The sequence below is a fragment of the Perna viridis genome, chromosome 5 (assembly GCF_037379345.1).
Source record: "Perna viridis isolate PV_CMFRI_1.1 ecotype Kerala chromosome 5, ASM3737934v1, whole genome shotgun sequence".
Lineage (NCBI taxonomy): Eukaryota > Metazoa > Mollusca > Bivalvia > Mytilida > Mytilidae > Perna > Perna viridis.
Window position 1 is genome coordinate 17,572,428 of NC_142449.1, and position 22,726 is coordinate 17,595,153.

A 22,726-nucleotide genomic window follows, 5' to 3' on the forward strand; every position below is an offset into this window, starting at 1 on the left:
CTCGAAATAGTTAAATCTAAAATTTAACTATCGAGAGTGGGGAGATCCTTTGATCCCCGAGAGAAATGAGGGAGAATCTGTTTCTCCCATAAATAAAACCATAAAAAAATAAATTTAACAACACCCTAAATTCTCCCAACATCAACTATGTCATCAATGACCTGCCATCCAGTCAACAAGTCATTGCGTCACCGATATCACTACCACTATGATTAGTTGCTACTAATCTTAAAATATGAATAACATTCGTAAATCAACAAGTATTTAATTGATCAACAATATGAATAACAACTGTAAATATGGTAAGCGTGGGAGTCTTCACGCGACATTTTAATTTCCCGGCAAGTGGCGGGAAATTACAAATTTTTGATCACTCGCTCGTGCGGTGTGAATGAAGCCTATGAATGGGAGAAATATATTCAACTCCTTGTTTTCACCCTAAAAACAAAATTATACGCAAATCGAAGCATTTTGAAGTTTTGGCGGGAAAATCAGTCACCATGGCTACAACGACTATCATATTGGTCTTGAAATCCCAAAATTTAGATTCTGCAAGTCATTTTCATGAGAAAACAAAATTTCATCCATATCGGAGCGTTTTTTAAATTTTGGCGGAAAAATTGATTCCCATGGTAACGGCAACTTTTGAATCTTCTCGAAATGTTCGTGGTCGGTGACTTAATATGTTTACCATAGTATGGCGTATTCAATCCACAGACAATTAGATGTGTGAGACACAGTGCTGTTTACAATTTCATTTATTATCAATATAGATTTCCAACAGAGCAACTGTGATGTGTGCGTCAGGTGGTGGAATGGGGTATCCCTGGCGTGTTACATGCTGGGGTTGCCAGGCTATAATACGGAAAACCTGACCGCAAACCATAGTGGTGCACCGTGCTGGGAAAGATGCCGCGTTCCTGGCACGTTAAAGAACCCTGCTGTGGTATTCGATAGGAGTAGGAACCTTTGCGCTCCGCCACAGGATGCTAAATTGTCCGACCTTACCCCTCCCTCCATTTTTCTGGTGGCAATCAAAATTTGTCGGCCCTGTTGTCCTTGTGTCCCATCTCCTTTTTTTTCATTTCATCATCATTTCATGTTCATTTTATCATCCATCTCATATTCATCGTCTGAATATAGATGAAATATTGCTGCTCGGACGTTAAACCCCAAAAATCAAAAATCAATCAATCAATATAGATCGATCTGCTTAGCAGTCGCCAGAGCCTTTAGATTTGTAAAGCCTGATAGCATCTGCAATTATCTTACACTAGAGCAGGAAAGTAACTACATTGGCGTACCCCATTAAAGTTTAAATCCAGACAGTTAGATCACCTTTGTAGGTATTTTTAATATATCAAATTCAATTCTTTGTTATTTACTCCAATAAACAAACCCAATAAACAAAAAAATACTGGAAAATAAATATGCTTATTGATTAGGTTTTCATTAACAATGATCCAATATAAAATAGTTGACCTGTAACCTCTTATCAGTACCTGTTTATTACTGTGCATTTACCCTAATAAACCAATTGTTCATTTTCGGTCGATATTTTAAAGTTGCCTATTCGTTATAATAAACCGTTTGATATCCGGCTATAATTGGAACCCTGCGAGTTCATAAACAGTCTTCAATCATAGAATTAAAAATATAAAGAGGAATGCTGAGTACCAAATTGGAATAGCTGTCCTCAGATATTTCATGCTGGCCCTGGTGGATAAAAGGGAAGGTAGTCCTGATCAAGAAATTTGTATATAAAAAAAGGGTTCAGAGTATTTTGCGCTCATATTTTGTCCATTTTTTACGAAGGGGTAGCATAGCCCCTAAACCATCTTGACGTATCACCCACTGTTTCATGTATTTCCATTACGGATAGCGCCTCGTGACATCGGAGGTGACAAATAAAAACGACACTTTGCATAGGAATTTCTATAATGCATTTCTCGGAAATTGTGTCATTCTTTTGGTCTGGTGTTATTGCTTTTTCCTTAATCATTCTTAATCTATTTGACTATTTTGGCCATGTGTGTGTGTGTTATCATAATAGAGCTGTAGGTGCATGGCTAATATTCCTGCACTAGACAGGATTGTTGAAATTATATTCTAAAGGTTTTACCGTTTACTGGTATGTTAATGTACGTGTCTTTGGAACTATTTGTTCAGAAACTAAGCACTTTATATGACACTTAGGTGTCTATCGAATAACTTATTGATCTTGAACTTCCTAGCTTACCAACTGAGAATGTAGCTAGTTGAGTGGATCGGTTGTAGCCCAATTGTCTAACCCCAGAATGTCTAAAGGTAAGTATTACCTAATTAGCCCATTAATTCCCAGAATGTCTAATAAGAAATTAAGGGTAATTCCCAGAGTGCTTAAAGGTAATTTTTTAACTTGATTTAATATAAATATAGAATTTACTACTTTAATTGTGAAAGACTATGAATCATTACATCAACATACAAATGATAAATCAATGTAACAACTTTTGAATTTTTTGAATGAAAATTGATAAATTTATAAATACTTTTACATACAAAATTTTAACATACCATACATTTCTTCTCTATTAGGATACCCAATATAATAACTCGGAATAACTTTTCTTCTGATTTCTTAAACTATATTGTTATTGCATTCAAATAAATAATGATATTCGTCCCCAAGACCAGATCCACATACTGTACACAATCTTTCGTCCCATAGTATTTCTCCGCCATCTACTAGTTTCGATAGGAAATTTAATATTACAAACCCTTAATTTACAAATATGTACCCGTTGCCCCGATTTTAGTTTTAAAAGATAAGGTTCCAATCGAAATTCGTCTTTAAAATTACAGTAATATTCCCCTCTAGATGAATTGATCATATCAGTGAACTATCTCTGGATAAACTGGTCTTGGATACGCTGTTTAATATTAATCTTTAAAACGTTAAAATTGACATTTTCCCGAATATTCCATATTTCACTATAACCACAATCATCAAATATAGACTTTATATAATTAATCCACTTAAAATTAAAATTATCATGCTCACTTAAGTACAGTAGTAATTTGTATAATTTTCCTGACAATTTATTCTCATTAGAAACTATTTTATGCCAAAAACACACCATTTTTAATTTGATATTTACTTCAAGGGGGAATTTCCCAAGTTCCCCATATACCATAAAATTTGGTGTAGATGATCTTAGATGATCAGGACGCTTACCCTACCGGTGCACCTGGTCAATGCTCCCAGTTTTTAGCGGAGTCCGAGTTGCTTATTTGCTTTTGTTACTTTGTATGTATGATTTTAGTTACTTTATGTTCTTTGTTGTGTATGTATGTTTTCCATGTCTAGTTTTTGTCCCTGGATTACATTCTTTTGATTACAGCTATAACCTTGGTTCCCTTGATTACTCTTTCCCAATATGCGTTTACAAAATTGAAGATGTAATTTTTCAACAGTAGCAATATTTTCAAACCCCCATATTTCTGAAGAATATGTTAAAATAGGAACAACCAAAACATCAAATAATTTTCAACTAATAGTTTGTAGCTCAATTAAGCACTTTGTATACAATCAACTAGGTGTACCATGTAAACCGATATCGAATCTGCATATTACACAACCTGCAGCACTGTTACGATGCATCATGAATTTTGGTGTGTGTGTGTGTGTGTTGGGATGTGTTTGCATTCGACCCCGTTCTTTTTTAGTCCATATTTTGCCATTTGACGATTATTTGAGGCGTAAAAATTCAAACGATCGCGATATAAATTGATTCAGTACACGAGTACTTTGATATATATGGCGATTAAAAAGATGATTGAAAATTTTAAATGAACCTTTAAATTTGAATTTAAGACCATTTCTATGTTGAAAAAAAATTATTTGCCTAACCTGTAAAGGGTTTATTTTGCAATATTTAGTAATAAAGTTGGTTAAAGCAAACATGCTTTACATGGGAATGCTTTGAAAATGTAGACTCAGATTACCGGACCTTCGGTATGATGAAACAATTTTTGCAAAGCCATAAGGATGTGTTATTCTAATTCAACAAAGAAAGTAGATTTCTATCACACTGAGCGGTGCATATTACATATGTATATAAGCACGATAGGCGCCCGTGTACCTGTACGTATAAGTTTAGAAGAACTTATTAAAATGCCCATGATCTCACATACCAGTTTTCGTTCACTATAATCATTAATGCTATATCCATGTAACCGGAAACTTCATTATACGTGCCACATAACCAATTGCTGTTAATTCTATTAATTTTAATTTTGCATTGATTCTGTCAATCATATTCCACGGAAACGCCTTAATTACTTTGCTACTATTTATGGGTTTAGGACCATGAGCCAACAGATTTAAAGGATGGAAATCTTAGTATTAACTGGTAAGTTTAAGTAAAATATACCTTTATTGAACGAAAGAAAATTACAAAGATAAAAGCTTAATCCAAATAACACAACAAAGCTGCTGAGCATGGTTTATGTGTGACTAAGGTCATTGAAAATGAAAACTAAAGGGGTTTTTAACGTCCTTGACTATCCTGTCGGGTTTCGCACGGACGGTGAAAACTAAGGGGGTTTTAACGTCCTTGACTACCATCCTGAATTATTGATATGTTTGACCTTTCATGAAACGCTTTTACCACCAGAAACGCAATGTTATATATGCTTGAGGCTACAAACCACTAATTCAGATTCCCATTACTCTCTATGTTAATTTGTTCATTTTCAGGGGATCCTCACTAGTTTACCTTAAATTTAGCCCAACCAAAGTTCATTCATTTAAAAATATTGTCAACTTTTTTTATAATGGCATGCTAAAAGGACTACTTAGGAGTTTTTTTTGGGTACGTTCCAAATTGGTAATGCCATTGGTGGTCTGTAACCTTGATAATCGTAGAGTTCCGTGAAATAATCGCTTCAAATAACTTTATCATTTTTAAACCATGACCTGCAAGTCGACTTTCCTGTGTCCGTACCGCCTCTATTTTGTATCCTCGGTATCCACATATTCATACTCCAAATGTGTGCATGTACACGGTGATATACAAGTAATTTAGGAGCAGTCTTCTTGAATTGTATCGTACTTTTTGACAATAGGGAGCCCAATTAGATTAAAATTTATTGGAAATGTTCTGCATTAGCAAAAGAGAGATACTCAAAATAACGATGTTATTTAGGAACATCCAATATTTTCGCAGGTTTAGAATTTTATTATTCTTACCATAGCGCGAATTTACTTGTAATTAACATGTAGATTTGCAGTTTTATTTATTTAAACTCAGACATTTGGGTATACAGAGGGACAGGAGCACATAGTTAAACAATTAAGTTATCAATGTCACTCAGTCACACGTTTCTGTGTGTTTGCGCATTACAGAACGACAACTTTCCCTTTTGTTTTTAAGTCGCTTATAGTGTTAACGACTTCTTGCACTGGTAATTTCTGTATTTAATATTCGCATATGATTTGCATTAATGTGTAGTCACACGCCCCATAATCCTGCAGATCTTCGCCGTGTTCACCACCAAAGCGTCGTAGTTCCAGATTCATACGAGATAAAATGTACCTCTTAAATATCAAACACGTGTGTTGTACGTGTTTTTCTTGCTTGTATGAGAACGGGAAGGTTTCATGAAATGATTAGTAAGCTTTGAACATTACCCGGTTTCCGATTCAGGCACTAAGGCTAGTTACAAGACTATATAGGTCATATAGGTTACAGACCACCAATTCAACCAATGAGCATTTGGAACGTAGGCAAAAATAGTCCTACGCAGAAATTACCCCTGTTCCTCATAGTGCTGTGAAAAAAGTTCTCATCTTATTTAAAAAAATTTAAACAGTTTCTGAAAGGAAAAACATTTCTGTACATTTTATAGGTGCATTTTGCTTCTTGTGATGTGAAGCCTAATCTCCATAATGATTTCTAAATATACCCCTATCTTGTGAAAACACTGGGATTTCCCATGCTATTTATAGACCCTTCACTTCCGGTGACCAGTACTGCACTGCAAGTCTGCTAACCCCACATGCCACTCTGAGGATTGTGAGCTGACATATGTAGAATCATGCTGATATATAGTCCTCTGCAGATTAAAGTTAAGGTAAAGTCCAGAGAAGCCATGAATATTGTGAAATTAGCATAGAAGCCTATGGGAAGTGGAATTAGTGGTTTCTAGCCTATACATTAGCACGCCCCGATATTTATGAATACTCATTGCCAGCTGCTAAATCTGGGTCATAAACTGGTTCCCGGTCAATATCACAAACAAAGATCGCTACAACGTACCTTTTATAAAACATATCATACACATATCTATGCGTTTTTTGCGTGTATTAGAATGGCAAGTTTACATGAAAGGATAAAATGAACAGTTAGCATTGAATTTATGATATATTACCCAGTTTCCGATTCAAAGACAGGCGTTCGTTACTATTGATTATATAAAGTTCATATATATTATCAGTACACCGATATATATGTATAGTCATTCGGGTCATAACGGTTACGAAAGAGGACGCAATAATATCAAGGGAACCAAAATTTTAGCGGAAGTTAAAGCATATCGCATTTGTACCATTTCGGATGTTTAAAGTATGCCAAAATCGGTGACAGTGAATATTACATGTATTTACCACACCGCCATTCAGAAATTTAATATTTGAGTATCTTAGTTTAACTATATATATTAGGTTATTCTTGCCATGCATTGGTATTAAAAAACTTGAAAGAATCCTCTCTCGACGATTTGTTTTATTTTGGAAAAGAAGCTATGAATTCAGGTGTTTCTTAATAACACTATAAATCGGTATTTGATCTTTCAAAAATAAAAATAGGAAATTAATCTACTGTGCATTAATTCCTATGGATGCCCTACATGAAGTTAAAAACACCAGTTTACACAATTATCAAGCGTTCCCAAGACTGTATTGTTTTACAATTAAAGTTTTCATAGTATATCTTCCCCATAACATTTGGTGTACAGTTTAGTACTTTTAAAATTAGTAATAAATTATTTATATTGTACGCAAAAATAGTTGCACACTGTCACAATACAATTATTTCGTGCACGCATTATAATTATTTTGAGTGCACAATATGATATTGTTTTCTTTATATGTCCCTATCGGGCTCCGTAGGAACTTGAAAAAAATCCTCCACTGTTTTTATTTTCCTTGAAAAAAACATCTTCCAGGTCATTGAGAAACAATGAAAATGCAGATGGAGTAAATTTTCATTCCGCTTTAAACTTAAAGTACGGGAAATATCACTCCTTTGAAATTTAGAAACTGTTTGATCGAAATTTCATCCTTTTCATTCTTTTTCAGGTTATGTTTTCCACGTTCTGTTACCGTGGATTTAATTACTTTTGTTGTCGGGGCCTATCAGAGCTTACTTAAAGGTGCGTTTATACTTATCGAAGATCTTTTGGTGATCTCTGGAAGTATTTACTATTTGTGTAGAGGTTATAATATGGTGCATTTGTTGCGTTTCACCATATCTGTTCCTTTTTCTATTTTATTAACAATGACGCGGGTAAATGGTTCATTCAACCTATGTAAACATTTTGAATATTGGGTAATGAACTTGGGACATTTCGTCGGGATTACTTAATTTTTGTATAAACAATCCCTAATTAAACGTACCTACGGTTGACAGAAAGAGACATTACAAACAAAACTTATAATGGTGAAAAATAAGTCACAAATGTGAAGGGATTTAGTAAAGGGGTTTTATTAATAATGACAAAATTTATTTTATTTAGTTCGGAGTTAAAACGTTAAAAAGTAGGTTTATCTTTATGTTTTAAAGCTTACTCTTTGACAAAATGTTCATAAATGAAGTAACTACAGTCATAGTTCTCCTAATGTCAAAGAAAGTGATAAAGCCACCATTACTTGTCCGTCGTCATCGTCCGTTGTTGTGGTTGACAATTTTTCAAAACTCTTTTTCAGTTCTCTGAAACTACTTGACCAATTAGAGCCAAATAAATTATGACATCTATCTCAGATCAAATTTTCAAATTTCCGCTACTTAAAATTAGCATTGCTGGAGTTATTGCCCCTTTTCCATGTTTTTTTTTAAAATGATATTTCCTTCAAAAATCAACTCTGAAACTGCCAGACTACATGTAATTAGAGCCAATCTTTGTATGAATGTTCCTTATGGTTTTATGCATCGATCCAATGTAGGGATATTTGATCCGCCAAAAACAGCAGCTGTTACTAAAATATAACAAACGGGTTAGTCAGAAGTTTTTCTCATGTATCTCAAAAACTGTTGAGCCAAATTATTTCAATTGCAAAAATGACCCTTATTATAAGGCCGACACAAGTCTGCGGGGATCTTAATTGTCGAATGACTATTTGTTAGAGTTGCTGCCCTTGAAATGTGAAAAATGGCATTTTTTTAGTTTTTAGCCAATATCTTGAAAATTATGAACGATAGAAAGAAACAATCAATTAATGAAATGACTCGTATGATAAGTCCTACCAAAGTCTTTGAGTCAAAATTGTCGGACAACTCCTTATTGTCATTGAAAGGCAAAAATCAAACCAGGTGAACGATTCAGTTATCTCTTGTTATTTATTATATAGAAAGCAGTGCTTTATCGAAATTTTTCAGTGTAATAAATTTCGATAATTCACACTGTGAAATATAGTCGGTAATTTCACTCACGAAATTTCTCTCGCCAAAACGTCACAAATTTGATATCAATCAATTTAATATTTATGTTGAAAATATCGATAAATTATGAAGAAAATCTATATAATAAATAGGATAATCAATTGTTTATCGTGAATAACCAACATATGATCATTCGTGCCAAGAACGCTTGAGGATTTAACTCGTGCACGGAACAAATTTCGCACACTCGTAAAATCGAGGCGTTCTTCGGTACTCGTGATCATATTTTGGTTATTCACTCTTTCCAATTAATTATCCTATTATTAATGGTTATTCTAATTCAAGTGTAAAAATCAAACTTGAATGTCTGAAAATTACAATTTTTATGAATTGCATATTTTTTTTTCAATTCGACGTACTTTCCTTGTTTGGCATCTTTTTATATAAGCTTCAGAGTTTGAAATGTAAATTACTGAGGTATTTTATCATATCCAATTAGTTACGAATGATCTTTATTAACTTTATTTATACTTAGTATTTAATACTTTATTTCAGACATAAATGCACAAATCAATGGTAAAATTTCTTTTTTTTTTTTGTTTAATACAGCAGTATTGGTGACATTTGGTCAGAGAGTTGTGTGTTCAACGGAATCGACTGAATTGATAATACAAACAAAATCCGTAGTTGTGCTCCCTCAGTATTCCCCGTCAAAAATTTACAACTTAACGTGGAAAGATTACAGGGTCCATAAAGATATTTCACCAATTACCAAAAAGTCGGTAATGGGTGCCATTGAGTGTGCTGTAGTCTGTTACAGCACCAAAGATTGCGCAACGTTCTCTTACTACAATACAGGATGTTGGTTATATCTACCAAAAATTGTGAAAATGGAGAAAAAAGAAGGCATTGACACATATATCGAAATCAAACAGTACTGACAAAAAGCAGGTCGTGCTAATCATATAGTTGTCTAGAGATTGTTTACTTCCTATTATTTTGTGTTCTGTTAAGTAAATGTATATAAAATGTGAAATAAAAATTACTATACTAATTTTTGTTCATTTAAATAGAAAGGTGTTTTTTCAGTGTTTATCAACTTCTATATCTTCCATACAATCGGTAATAAATACCGAACCCTCAGCAGTGACACGATTCAAATGTGCCAAGTACCAGCACAGTATCAGCCACAGCGTTTTTTCTTAAAAATTTTTTGAAGGGAGAAAACCAGAGGCAATACGATTCTGTGATTGGTGTAATCTTGTATTATGAATAACCATTAGCTACTCGGGTACAATAAATGCTTAACCGACTCTTTGTTGTTTATAATGAATTCTGCATGCAGCAGATACACACTGAAACCTTTGGTAGATCAGTGAGTGTAATATAAAATCCCTGGTAAGGGTTAACTTAAGAAATACTTACAGGTTACACAAGAAAAATCATAGCACAGAACTGATTAAAGAAGAAAAAAAGCTTTGCAGAGCCCAGCCAGATACAACCATAAACGGATGGGTAATTATCCACATAAATTCAAGCTTGATACAGCTCTGGATTTGATTTTTATTAAATATTTGACACACATTATATAAAAATAAAAAAAAACTTACATTAATAAAAAAACAACAAGAAGTTTTGAAAATTTCTTGAAGGTTTTAGTGTTATTGGGCACTTATTGGAAATCCTCATTTTTGTAAATTAAGTCCAAAAACTCAAAAATGAAAAATCAATAATTCATAACAATTCATAATAAACACTTTCCAAAGTTTCATTAAAAAATGGCAATCACTACTAAGTTATAGTACGAAATATGTGAAATCCCCCCTCTTTTATGAATAAAGTTTCATAGCTCTAAATTAGAAAATCAGAAATTTACAGAAAATAAAGGGACCTTACATCAATATAAATAAACAACTCACCAAAGTTTCATTGACATTGCTACAAGAGTTTTTTGTTTAATTATAGCCCAAAAATAAAATCATCCAATTTTTTGTACAATTAAAGTCCAATAACTCAAAAAACAAAAAGTGGAAATTTGTAAATATAGAAAGGGAGCTCACATTAGTGAAAAAAAACAATTCACCAAAGTTTTAAAGGCAACATTTTTATTTATTGAGCAAAAAGTAAAGGACAGACTGACACTGGTATACCATAGTGTAGAGGAATGGTAAAAAAATAAAACAAGATTTTTGTCATTATTGTAGTTTTGGTTGAAGAAAGACAAAAACACAAGACAATTTTCTTCCACATTTTTTTTATTATTTCATTCCTGTTAAGTCGTATAAAGGTCAACTTGAATACCCATATAATGTACGGGTGAACTTGAATACCTATATAATGTACGGGTGAACTTGAATACCCATATAATGTACAGGTGAACTTGATTAGGTAAACCCTTTACAACAAAGGTTAAAAAAACAGCTTATAGCAATTAAATCCATGTATGGTAAATGTAACTGCTAAAAATATCACAGAAGTGAAAAAAATGAAAGAAAAATATCAAGAGCTCTGCCACACTAACCATGTCAAAACTTTTAGGCATTGGTGTTTAAATCTTCAAAAATAAAAAATATATAAAATGGTACAAAAGTCTTAATTATTATTTACTTTACTACTTCTTCAAATAAGGTCATACAGAAATGAATATAAAAAGATCAAATCAAGTCATAAAAGTGTAATCAAACTGGATGCCCTGCTTTAAGTTCAATGTCTTCATACCTGTACAGCTATAAACAAAATAAAACGCTATATCAATTGTAATAATTTTATCAAAATATACTATAAAAAAAGGTGACTTAGCTTCTTTCTTCCGAGTCCAATTTTTACTTACTGACCATAACTTATTAAAGACATACATGTATAACACAGCCAGGGCAAACTTAGAAATACATGTTAAAAATTTTGTACTAATTTGAAAAAAAAAATTAACAAAATTTTCCAACAAAAAGGGAGGGGTTCAATCTGCCACTGATAACTGAAGGGTATAAGAATATTCTATTGACCAGTTTTTATCTATCTCATGAGATTTCTAACATCATGTTGCACCAAATTTTAATTCAGTATACTTCACAACCAGCTTATATTCTATAGTATCACATTGTGCTTCTACAATAAAACTAACAGCTGGACATAAAGGTACATATATATACTGAGGGAAGAACGTGTGACAATATCACCTTCTGTAGGTTTAAAGGTCAAGAAACATACAATTCTGCAAAATACTGGGTGAATACTGGAATAAAAATTTTGAAATTACAAAAAAAAATCATTCGAACAAATGTCTGAATAGATATTGTATTTTTTAATAATCTTTTCATATTTGTTTTATTAGCTGCAGTTCAAGGAGAAACCTTACATTTTTCATCAAGACTATTTACAGCGAAAAACTTTCATAGTATTTTTACAGTTCACTGACCAAATTAGTTAACCAAGTGATTAAAACAAATCCACTTTATTTCATCCCTTATATTGTCACATGGAATTCCATTGTTTCACAACACTGAACTAAAACTCTTCAATATGTATGTCTAAAAACAAATGCACCTGTATCACAATATTACATTGCTAAAACTATCAACATTTTAACAACTTCAAATAAATAATCTGATATAAAAATGAATGACGGTGATAGATGAATATTCACAGTGCAAATGGAAAAATTTACAAGTGATTCTCAATAGTAACAAATGTACATTTCAACTGTAATGACAGAAGTCTCATTGACTACCACTTTATTCAATCACCACATGCCATAAAAATATAGCCTATTAAGATTTACTATTTCATTAAAAATGTAAAGGCATATTTTAATATTTGTCCAATAAATGCATTTTACCCATACCTATTTAAAGAAGTTTCATTAATGATTCACAGTAACATTTTATCTGGTGTTAAAATCTAAGTTAATTGATATTCATTGGCGGAAACTAATGGTCAATGATGCTGCATTACCTTTATACATCACCAGGTGATATAGGAAGGCAACACAACATAATGAACCATTGGCTTCCAATGATGGCCAATACTGTGTAAATACTGGTAAATTACTTCTTGGTCTTAATGACTTTATCAAGAAGGTAAAACATTTATTTCAAGAAAATCCAAAAATCAATTTCCATTCACTGGTTGAACAACTCTTCTTTTACCCACTGAGGAAAGCAGAATAACCTCTGTACTTCAATTTAATATTCCAAGGTCATTTAACTAGGCTGAGAACAAATCACAGTAAATATAACCAAGGCTTTCAGTCAAAAAAGGAAAATGTATAAAAAAAAATTCAACATATTTTTTCAATTAGTACATTTAGGAACTATTACTTCTAATTCAATTCATTAAAATGGTTCTGTGAAGATTTCTTAAGTTTGAAATGAGTTCTACAACAAACTCATTAATTAAAAATTTGTTTACAGCACACCTGTATAAAGGTCAACAGGTAAAATTAAAACCTTCAAAGACTACCTTCTTATAAAGCAGTTGTACATTATCTGGAGGTCATTTCAACTTTATTGAATTAGAAGTATTTATGCCATATGCACAACTAAGTGTAAAATTTGTCAGATAATCTGTCTCTTGTGCAAATGACTAACATACTATGGTTTCATGTCCTAACAGGAGTACTGGAAATAGAAAGTAAAGTGAAATCTATCCAAAACAGTCTGATTAGTTGTCTACATCAACCATGAATGAAATATTATTAAACTACTTTCTGTACATTTTGAACCTGTGTTGATAGAATATAAGTGACCACTGTAACACAAGCATTGTGAAAGCACTATTGTTCATGGGGTACCAATTTTCGTGGTTTTCATGGATAATCCAAACCACAAAATTTGGTACCCAACAAAAAGGGGATTCCCATTGATGTGTATACTGAAAACCTCAAATCAACGAATTCAAGAATTTCTTCACTCATCCATGAAAATTGGTATCCACGAATTATTATTTCAATAGCAGTACAAATGTATTGATAAATGCCAGATAATTAAGTTTTCTTTTAAAATATTCATGAAAAAGAACTTTTGATGAACATTACATATCAATTTTAGACACTGAACACAAGTAATTATGCATATTAATCTATCTGGATGGTAACATTACATCATGTTTCTACTACAGTGAAATATGTCTACAGCCAAACATCTTCTGGGGTCTTTTTCAGTCAATATAAAAAAAAATCAAACATCCAGAATCTACAGTATCATTTTGTTTTGACAGGCTTCACTGGATATTGTTCATGGTGTAATAATCTTTGCTATTTTCCCTGTGGACAGAAAACCATGAAAAATAGTACCAATGAAATTGATTTTTTCACACTATATAACGCTTTTCTTTTTTTTTAATTATCACAAATATGTTCACTTGACAGAATTCGCGAAAATTAATACATTTACAGAATACAATAGAAGTCATATTGTCAACCAATACAAAACAATACAGCAAGCAAAAGGTGCTGAAAAAAACAAGTGTAACACATATTGCAATAGAATAAAAAATATAAAATGGTTTTGATCTGAGAAGTTGGCACTACTGGTATATTACTATACTGACATTATTTCAAACATGTTATTTTGGGGACAGTGGTTTGAAGGTTTTCCTTTTAGTCATCTTTGGCAAAAATGTGGATATTTACACTGGAAAATATCCCCTGATACCTATGTAGTCAAACCTGTCCTATGTGACCTTCAAAATAAGAGCAAACTCAAGGTCATATCAGACAAATGGACTTGACATAGAGATAATTTTACATAGAATGCACTATATAAAGATATTTATTCACAGCCTACTTAGATCTAGTTATTGCTGAATTCAGGTGGTTACCAAAAAGGATTTGACTGGAATATTTTCTACGAAATTTGAAATAGTATACAGAACTTGAAGAAATACTACCAGGGACTTACATGGGGGGTATGATATCATCATAGAACAATAATAGTTCAGCAGTATCAGGTAGACATACATTATTTAGATGTGAATAGATTTCTGACACTTTGAGAGAGAGAAGAGGCAGATAATGATAATGAATGTCTCTCCTCTTGATTGTTTTCAGGTGATTTCACTGCTTGTCCCTTGTTTACTATAGCTATAGACGTCCGACTTGTCCGTATAATATCCATGATCATTCCCTTACATTCACAACACACATTCATTTGAGGTCCTTTCAAAAGGTTTTTATTTGGTAATGGAGTGGCCAAGTTTGACCCAGTGTTAAATGTTTGTGATCGTTGTAGTCCTCTCTTCTTTGGAGATTTGTTTTCTACTTCTTGTAGAAGTTTCCTCTGTGACTTCGGAGAATGTGGAACAGATCCAGTACTGAAAATAGGAAATTTAGAAACTGTCAATAAATGTAAATAGAAGTTTTATATAAATAGAATGTTAAGACTGTTTCAGATAAAATAACACTTCTACTTTATTCATTAGTATAATGATTAAAGGTTAAAAGTGATTTCCCATTAGAACATACCACTGTAATTGCAGGTATTTAAGAAATTTTTCTAATTTTTTAGCAGGTTATACAAAATTACATGGTTAGCAGCAGATTACACTTATAAACCACAAAGTTCACAAACATAACACAAACTGAAATATTCATGATAATGTCTGAAAACACTAATCATGAAAAACAGAACTATTACAGTATGTCCTGAAACAGCCGTAAGTTATAAATGTAAATACGAGACTTTAATTGAAAGCAAATAAAACATCTAACCATATAATAAAATGTGCAGACAGAACTAATCAATATATTAAGAGTACTTCATGCATTAAACCTCTTTTAAAGAGGAATCCAGAAGCAATACATTAAATATACATCATCTATTGTTAACAAAAAGATATTTGATTCAAACTTGTGCACTTAAACTGAACAACTGTAAAAACATCCTATGAACATTCAATGAATTGGGTATATATGAGGCATTTTAAATACATGTCTAAAAATCAATTCCATTGTTTAGCATTCGTGATTAAAGATTTGATTTTTCTGCCTTTTTATAAATCATATACAATGCTACCACCAAATATACTTATCCTGCACTTGTAAATACAGACATATATTGTATTAGACTTAATGTATATCTATATAATCTGTTAATACTTTGGCTGATTCAACAAAATCATAATAATGAAGAATAAAACATTTTTTTGAAAATGTAATATTTTAATGGTGATTAAGTCCAAGTTATTGTCTAGGTTGTGAAAGCATTGCTAATCCACCTGAAGTGCAGACATACTGATACAATAGGGGATGACAAATTTGCCACAATAGGAAATAGGTGGGTTTTTCCTTCCTCCATCACCACATGCTTTTATCATAGATAGTTTCTATGTTATTTTCTGATTATAAGTTACCATGTATGGTATGCATTTTAAACCTACATGTCCAGTGACTCTAGATAGCTTAATAACAAAAGAACCTAATTTATTCATGACATCTCTGCTAAAATATTTAATTATAAACCAAAAGCAAATGTTTGTGAATGATTCTAATGACTTTATACAATTAGACATTATGGAAACTGTATACATGATATATAAGAACATACTAACCAGAACAAAAACAATGTTCAATGCATTAGTGCATGAAGGGACATAATTGAATGGTTTAAGTGATGTAACAATATCTTTGTCCCAGGGATGGAAAGTTATTCATTAAATTGTTATCAATTGGCATTCAAACAAGAGGCTCCCAGGAGCCTGAATCACTCATCTGGTTATTTTTACCTTTCAAGGGCAATAAATTTAATCAAGAGTTGTCCATAAGTTTTGACTCAAGAAGACATTGGTAGAACTTACCATAAGGATCATTTCAGCAATTGAAAGTTTCTTTCTATCTATTAGAGCTTTCAAGTTATGGGCTTAAAACTGTAAACATTATCCCATCATTTTTCATCTTTCAAGGGCAATAACTCATAAAAGAAGTCACCTGACAACTTTGATCCCTCAGAAACTTTTGCAGGCCTTATAATAAGGATCATTTCAGCAATTGAAACAACTTGGCTAAACCTAATGTTTTGGAGATATAATAAGCAAGAAACTACTGTCTGACCCCTATGTTCTATTTTTAATAATGGCAGCCATGTTTTTTGACAGTTCAAAAGTAGCCAAGCCAGTTCTATGCAGGATACTCCAAGGAACATTCATACCAAGTTTGGTTCCAATTGGTCAAATAGTATCAGATAAGAAGAGTTTTGAAAAATTGTTAACGAAGAAGAAAGTGGACGACAAATGCCAAGTGATGACATGTATACATAGACCTTATAGTAGAATCAAGGCAAGGGAAGAAGAAATAAAAGTCTAGAAATTAACGAATTTAGAAAAACCATATGATTAATATGAAAATTGTTTGCAGACTTACCTTTCATAGACTTTAAGTATATCTCTAGCTTCCTGACCAAGAGGTATTGGACATAATGTATGTACAGGTATACTGTTGAACTGGTCTTTGGGAATGTTCATCTACAATTGAATCAAATCTTGGAAACAAAAGGACAATATTGTGTAAAATAGAGTTCATTATCACACAAATCTGTATGCTTCATATCTTTTTGTTGTTTGAGAAGAATGTAAATGTAATAAATCTATCAATTTTCTTCGATGTATTCTTCAATAATTCATTATCTCACAAAACGGCATTTAAATTGAAAAGAATGATGATTTTAGTAGCCCATCATTTGTATTACTGTACATTCTTACCCATAGTAAAGCATTCAGTCAAAATTTACCTTGCGAAGACAATTATTGCAGACAAGTCTTTTACATATTTTACATTTGTTTCTCCACCAATCCATAATTGAAAGTTCAACTTTTTTACAGGTAAAACAAACCTGAAAGGTAAAAATACATTTTTGACCATTGTATTATGTAGGAACATCTACACATCTACTGTCATCACAACATTCTTCCATTAATTGCTATATAAAAACCTACGCAAATAATTAGTTTAACCTTTACTTATTACTGGTATCATTTACGATAAATTCTATTTGTACATTATTATGCAAGCAGAACCAATGTACTCAGTTCCAAAAAAAAAAGAAATTACGAAGTCTATCCTATCTTAAAATTTGTGATCAAACAGCTGATTATCTCTAGTATTAATGAGAAGATATAATAATATACCTTTCCCTTAGATACACTATGGTAGAGTTCTGGTTGAGTGATGAGAGTTTCCAACTCCGCCTTGGTCAATACATTTCTGATATGGATAACTTCCTCTAAGGTCAAGGACAAACATTCTATTGGATGGTTCCACTTCTTCAAAAAATAAAACAAACAGGATAATTATGATATGCTATAGATGCATTTATTTAGGAGAAAAGAAATGGGGAATGTGTGTTGAGACACCAACCCTACCAAACAACTGAGGAAAAGCAGCCTAAGGATGCATTTGTGCCCTCAATGATTGAACTGTGTGAAATTTCCCACACCCAAAGTTTGCCATCAACTGGTCCCTCGAACAATTTTTTTCAAACTATTTAAAATTCTGCTTTTAAACAGTAATAGTTGAATGTTTAATACTATTTCTAGTAAAGATTTAAAACTATTACAAATACAGTGTAAAATGAATTACTGATATAAATAATATATCTTTTTTACTGTTAAAGTTAAAAAAAATGATTTATTTTGCCTCAGGTAAAATATACATGTACCACATTTAACCATTAGAAGAGAGGAAAAAAACTTAAAAATAGAAAATGAAATTATTGAATATACCAGTAAAGCAAGTTGAGTGTAAGAAAGAAATGTGTATATATGTTTGTTGGAACCTAAATTAGATAATAACATTATAAATCTAAAGTGTATTCTTTAAAAGCTTGTGTTAATAATTGGAGACAACTGACTCTCAACATTTAAAGGTGAAGCACAACTAAAGTAAGTAAAATATTAAAAATAAAACAATACATTTATTATATCATAGCACAACAATGGTTGCTAAATGATACCAACAATCAAAATAAGACTAGATGTAAAAATATCAAACATATGTTGATGGAATTCTCAGATAAAAGTTTAGTTTTACCTTTTAATTTTCTTGCATAGTAATCAGAGCAAAAGAAATCATCCAGAATTCCATATAACTTCATTCATATATGAATACATGTACTACATGTAAATGTAAACTATGCACATGTATTATATCATAACACTAATAGTAAAAAAATCTAAACTATCTTAAGCTAGCAGCAAACATTACTAATTTTATACTGAATCGAAGAATCGATTGGAAACTTTTAATCATCATAATTTTTTTTTAAATAGAAAAGAAATATGTTTTTTTTCCCGAAAGGTCAGAAATGAATTGTAATGAAAGCTGCTAAAAGATTAATCCTAAACTGACTGGTTGTATTTAAGAATTATTCACTGATTAGAAACTCCTCTTGTGTGTATTCTTAAAGCCAACCAGTTTTCAAAGACATAACCAATATTTATTTAAATACAAGGACACAGGTTTCACATAATTCCTTTTTTTCCATATTTTTTGAAACCATACTCTATATATTGGAATAATAACTAACAAAAAATAAAATCAACTTTTTCAAAACAAAGATTTTTTAGAGACACTATGTACCATTTGTCTAATATACTAAAATTTGAAAAAAATAAACCAAAATTTGCAAACCAGTGGATTTTTGAAGAATGTTTTTTAAATGTGCAAAAAGGAGAAAATCGTAATATTATGATTTGATCAGCACAAATAAAACCACACAATGATAATTCACTCTTTAAAAACAACAAACTGTAAAGGTAGAGATAATCACCAAGTCACAAAACAAAACAAAATTATTCTTTTATGTTAAATTTGTGAGATTTACAAAAAGAAATTATCATATTCACAGGAAAAATTGCACCATTAGTTTTTCATATGTTTAGAACTAACAAAAGACACATATAAAAGACATATATTAGGGAACCATGAAAAACATGGGTATTATTATTATTTGGTTCAGTACATTATTGTGAGGTTTCTTAAATGCCATGATTTCTTAATGATCTTGAACAAAACCCACTTTAATATAATTTTACCTCTATATAAAAAAATCCCATATTAAAAAATGGACCTAAAAATATGTTTTAAAACATATGGAAAACATGAAAACATTTGTGGCAGTTATTCCTGTGTACAACATTTAATAAAAAAAAAATCACAAGCCAAGTGTTTAAAGTTTTGTGACTGAGAGATTACAATTGGTTATGTCTTTGTTAGAGAGGTTATAGACACGTTAGGTACTCACAGAGTCAGAGGAGCTAGAGTCTTGACTAGGAGGTGCTGAACTACTGTTAGTCGTCTGAACACACTCTGTGTTCTCACTTACATTTAACAACTCATCAACACTTAATTCTGATAACCTTGGTGATTCACTTTCTTCATGCATTGATGGGCCAGGAGTCTTTGATCGGAATCTTGTACTTTGTGATGGATCTTCACTTCCTGAGCTGTCAAGACCATTTTCCTCCTCCTTATTTATTGCACTTAATTGTGATAAATCTAATGAATGTCGTACAGAACTCAACTGACTGTGTGATCGTTGCACTATCTTCTTCCTAGGTCTAGGTACTGGTTTTGGTGGCAATGTGTTCGTTTCTTCTTTTGGTTTTTCATCAGCATTTGGCACTTCTGGAGATTGTTCATTAGATCCTGTTTTTTTAATTTCACTAACACTATTTCGTTTAGATATCCTAGGACGTGGCTTAGGCCTCGGCTTATCTGGACATACATCCAATACACTCTGAGTCCTTTGCATAGGATCTGATGTCACTGAATCTGTCTCAAGGTCATTACATGACTTACTTGTTGGCATTGAACTCCTCCTAGTAACTAAAATCCTCCTACTAGGATGAGAACGCCCTAACGAAACCTCACTCTCTTCAGAGTCATTCAAACATGCATGATCATGCACTTGTTTTGTTGGGGAAGCATGCAATTTAATTGGTGACGAAGATAATTCCGTCAGACCAGCAAAAGTTGTAGACAAATGAGTGGGAGACATTGGTGATGATGCTACTTGCGAGATTGGTGACGTGGATCTCCTTGGCACCATGATTTTAGGAGAATGTGGTCTTGAGGTTTCATTGTCTTTCCTTGAACTGTTACCATCAACAGAATTAGAGACAGGTGCCCTTGACCTTTGTGAAGGTGCTCTTTGTATTTTATTTGCAGCACTATCTGACTGAAGCCTTGAAGAAACAATGTCTTTCTCACTGGATTTTGATTTCACTTGATCAGATTTTTCAGTACTTTTTGCAAGATTTTCCCTTGAACTTGAAAGTCTCTGTTTTATTCTTTCATAAGTCTCCTCCAACCTTTTCACAGAACTGTTTTCACCAGTCAACACTCTTCTGTGTGCACTTGTACTGTCATCGCCACTTTTCACCAACCTTCGACCACTCTCTGAAACTCTCCTACGTATTCTAGTTCTACTATCAACACCGTCAGATTCACCATTATCAGTCAATCTACGATGAATTCTAGATTCACTGTCAATGGTCTTTGGTTCACTCTCATCTGAAAATTTACGATGCACCCTTCTATGTAGCTCAAAACTAGAGCCATTATCAGATACTTTTCTTTGTACCCTGACAACTCCTTCAATATTTTGTGTAGATGAGTTTGATTCAGCTTTGCTCACAAGTCTATAACTTGTTCGTTTTACTCTTTGAGATTCAGTTGATTGATCTGTACTCTTTATTGTAGAAACTCGACCCACAGAAGAAGCAGCTCTTCGCACTGAGCGAGACTCTGATTTGACAGATTCTGTAACACTCTTCTCTGGAGGCAATTGTTCATTTTCGGACGGATGCTCTGATATAGAACCATGCAATCGACGACAATGCAATTGGGAAACACTTGAACGACCATGCAATTTATCATTCAAACGTTTGCGTAAATCACTTGGGCATGCATTAGCTTTGGACACATGACCTGCCCGTTTAAGTTTATTATCATGCCCACTATCCACTGTACTATTTTGAGGTGATACCTGGGGAGATTCACACACTGTAATGGTGTTCCTTCTCTGCAACATGTTGTTTGGTCTATCTTGAGTAACTGCATCTCGAACAACTGTAAAGATTAAAAAATTCAAAATTTAAAAACTTTAAGGAATTTTTTTAAAATGCATACATTTAAGGATGAATGTTCTGTTCGCCTTTTCTCCTGACCACAAAGACATTGAATTATCATTTTCTTTTTTTTTTTTTTCAAAGTCAATGTCAGAAACAGAGAGTTACATTCATTGTTAATCACGCACAAGTTTCTTTCAAATGCAAAAAAGAGATAAAGCATTCACTTGTTTACTGTATAACAGAAAATTTTCAATGGTTCAAATATATTATACAAGAAAAAAAAGCAATAAACACAGTGCGATTTCACTAACCATTTAAAGGCTAAAAACACATACAAAATGTAGGAAAATGACTTGCTTTTACATTGCTTTACTGAATAATACTTCTATGTAAATTTCATTGCCTGTCTGTGATAAACAATGTATACTATCTAAAGCAAATATTTAACAATAACAATACCAGTTCTTCTCCACTGAGGTATTTCTTTCTCTGGAGACGGAGATGCCACACTAGATCTCCGAGATTTAGGACTAAGTGTACCACTACTATCATCATCATCATCATCCTAGAAAAAAACAATTTTGGGTTAGATTGTGTATTGTAAAATTGTTACTTAAAAGTAAAAACATTTTTCTTACAGCTCATTAAGCCACAATTACAAATTTCAGTCACTTGTGTGAAATTATGCTACAGATATGTTTAAAACCTATCAAAATCTTAGCCAATTAAGAATTCCAGATTTGGTTAGTTTATCAACAATATATTACTTTTTAGAAATTTCGGCATGCCCTGTTGAATGACATATTTGGAGATCAAGTGAAAGGAAGTTTACATTTTTCACTTCGACTCCAATATGTCTACTCTTTTAAAATTTGTATTATTTCTCTTGCAATTTTCTAATAATGATAAAACCAATCCTAAAATTCAAATAAAACTTCATCAAATTTCATTTCATGTTTAAGGAGAAGTTTTGAGGGGCAGGTAGTGATTCCTAAATACAATGTACCAATAAAAATGTCTTT

At 32.2% G+C, this 22,726-nt stretch overlaps 2 protein-coding genes across 4 annotated transcripts in view; one reads left to right on the forward strand and one right to left on the reverse strand.

The window, feature by feature from the left end:
• Window positions 1-2,342: 2,342 nt before the first annotated feature.
• Window positions 2,343-9,685, forward strand: LOC148616328 (uncharacterized). Its single transcript, XM_088585069.1, has 4 exons — window positions 2,343-2,363; window positions 4,348-4,394; window positions 7,343-7,416; window positions 9,252-9,685. Exons 1-4 carry the CDS (start codon window positions 2,343-2,345, stop codon window positions 9,581-9,583), a joined length of 474 nt encoding a protein of 157 aa, XP_088441195.1. The 3' UTR covers window positions 9,584-9,685.
• A 4,770-nt stretch (window positions 9,686-14,455) lies between these two features.
• The window catches only part of LOC148616329 (uncharacterized), a 46,206-nt gene continuing 37,935 nt past the window's right edge, over window positions 14,456-22,726 (reverse strand). For 2 of the 3 annotated variants that reach the window (XM_088583237.1, XM_088583235.1), the window contains 6 exons: window positions 22,164-22,269; window positions 19,874-21,702; window positions 17,760-17,894; window positions 17,363-17,464; window positions 16,996-17,096; window positions 14,456-14,951 (listed from right to left, as the gene is read on the reverse strand). In XM_088583237.1, the coding sequence (XP_088439363.1) occupies window positions 14,600-14,951; window positions 16,996-17,096; window positions 17,363-17,464; window positions 17,760-17,894; window positions 19,874-21,702; window positions 22,164-22,269 (2,625 nt within the window). In that variant the 3' untranslated portion in view covers window positions 14,456-14,599. The remainder of the gene's footprint in view (window positions 14,952-16,995; window positions 17,097-17,362; window positions 17,465-17,759; window positions 17,895-19,873; window positions 21,703-22,163; window positions 22,270-22,726) is intronic. The other variant, XM_088583236.1, reaches the window with a different exon arrangement.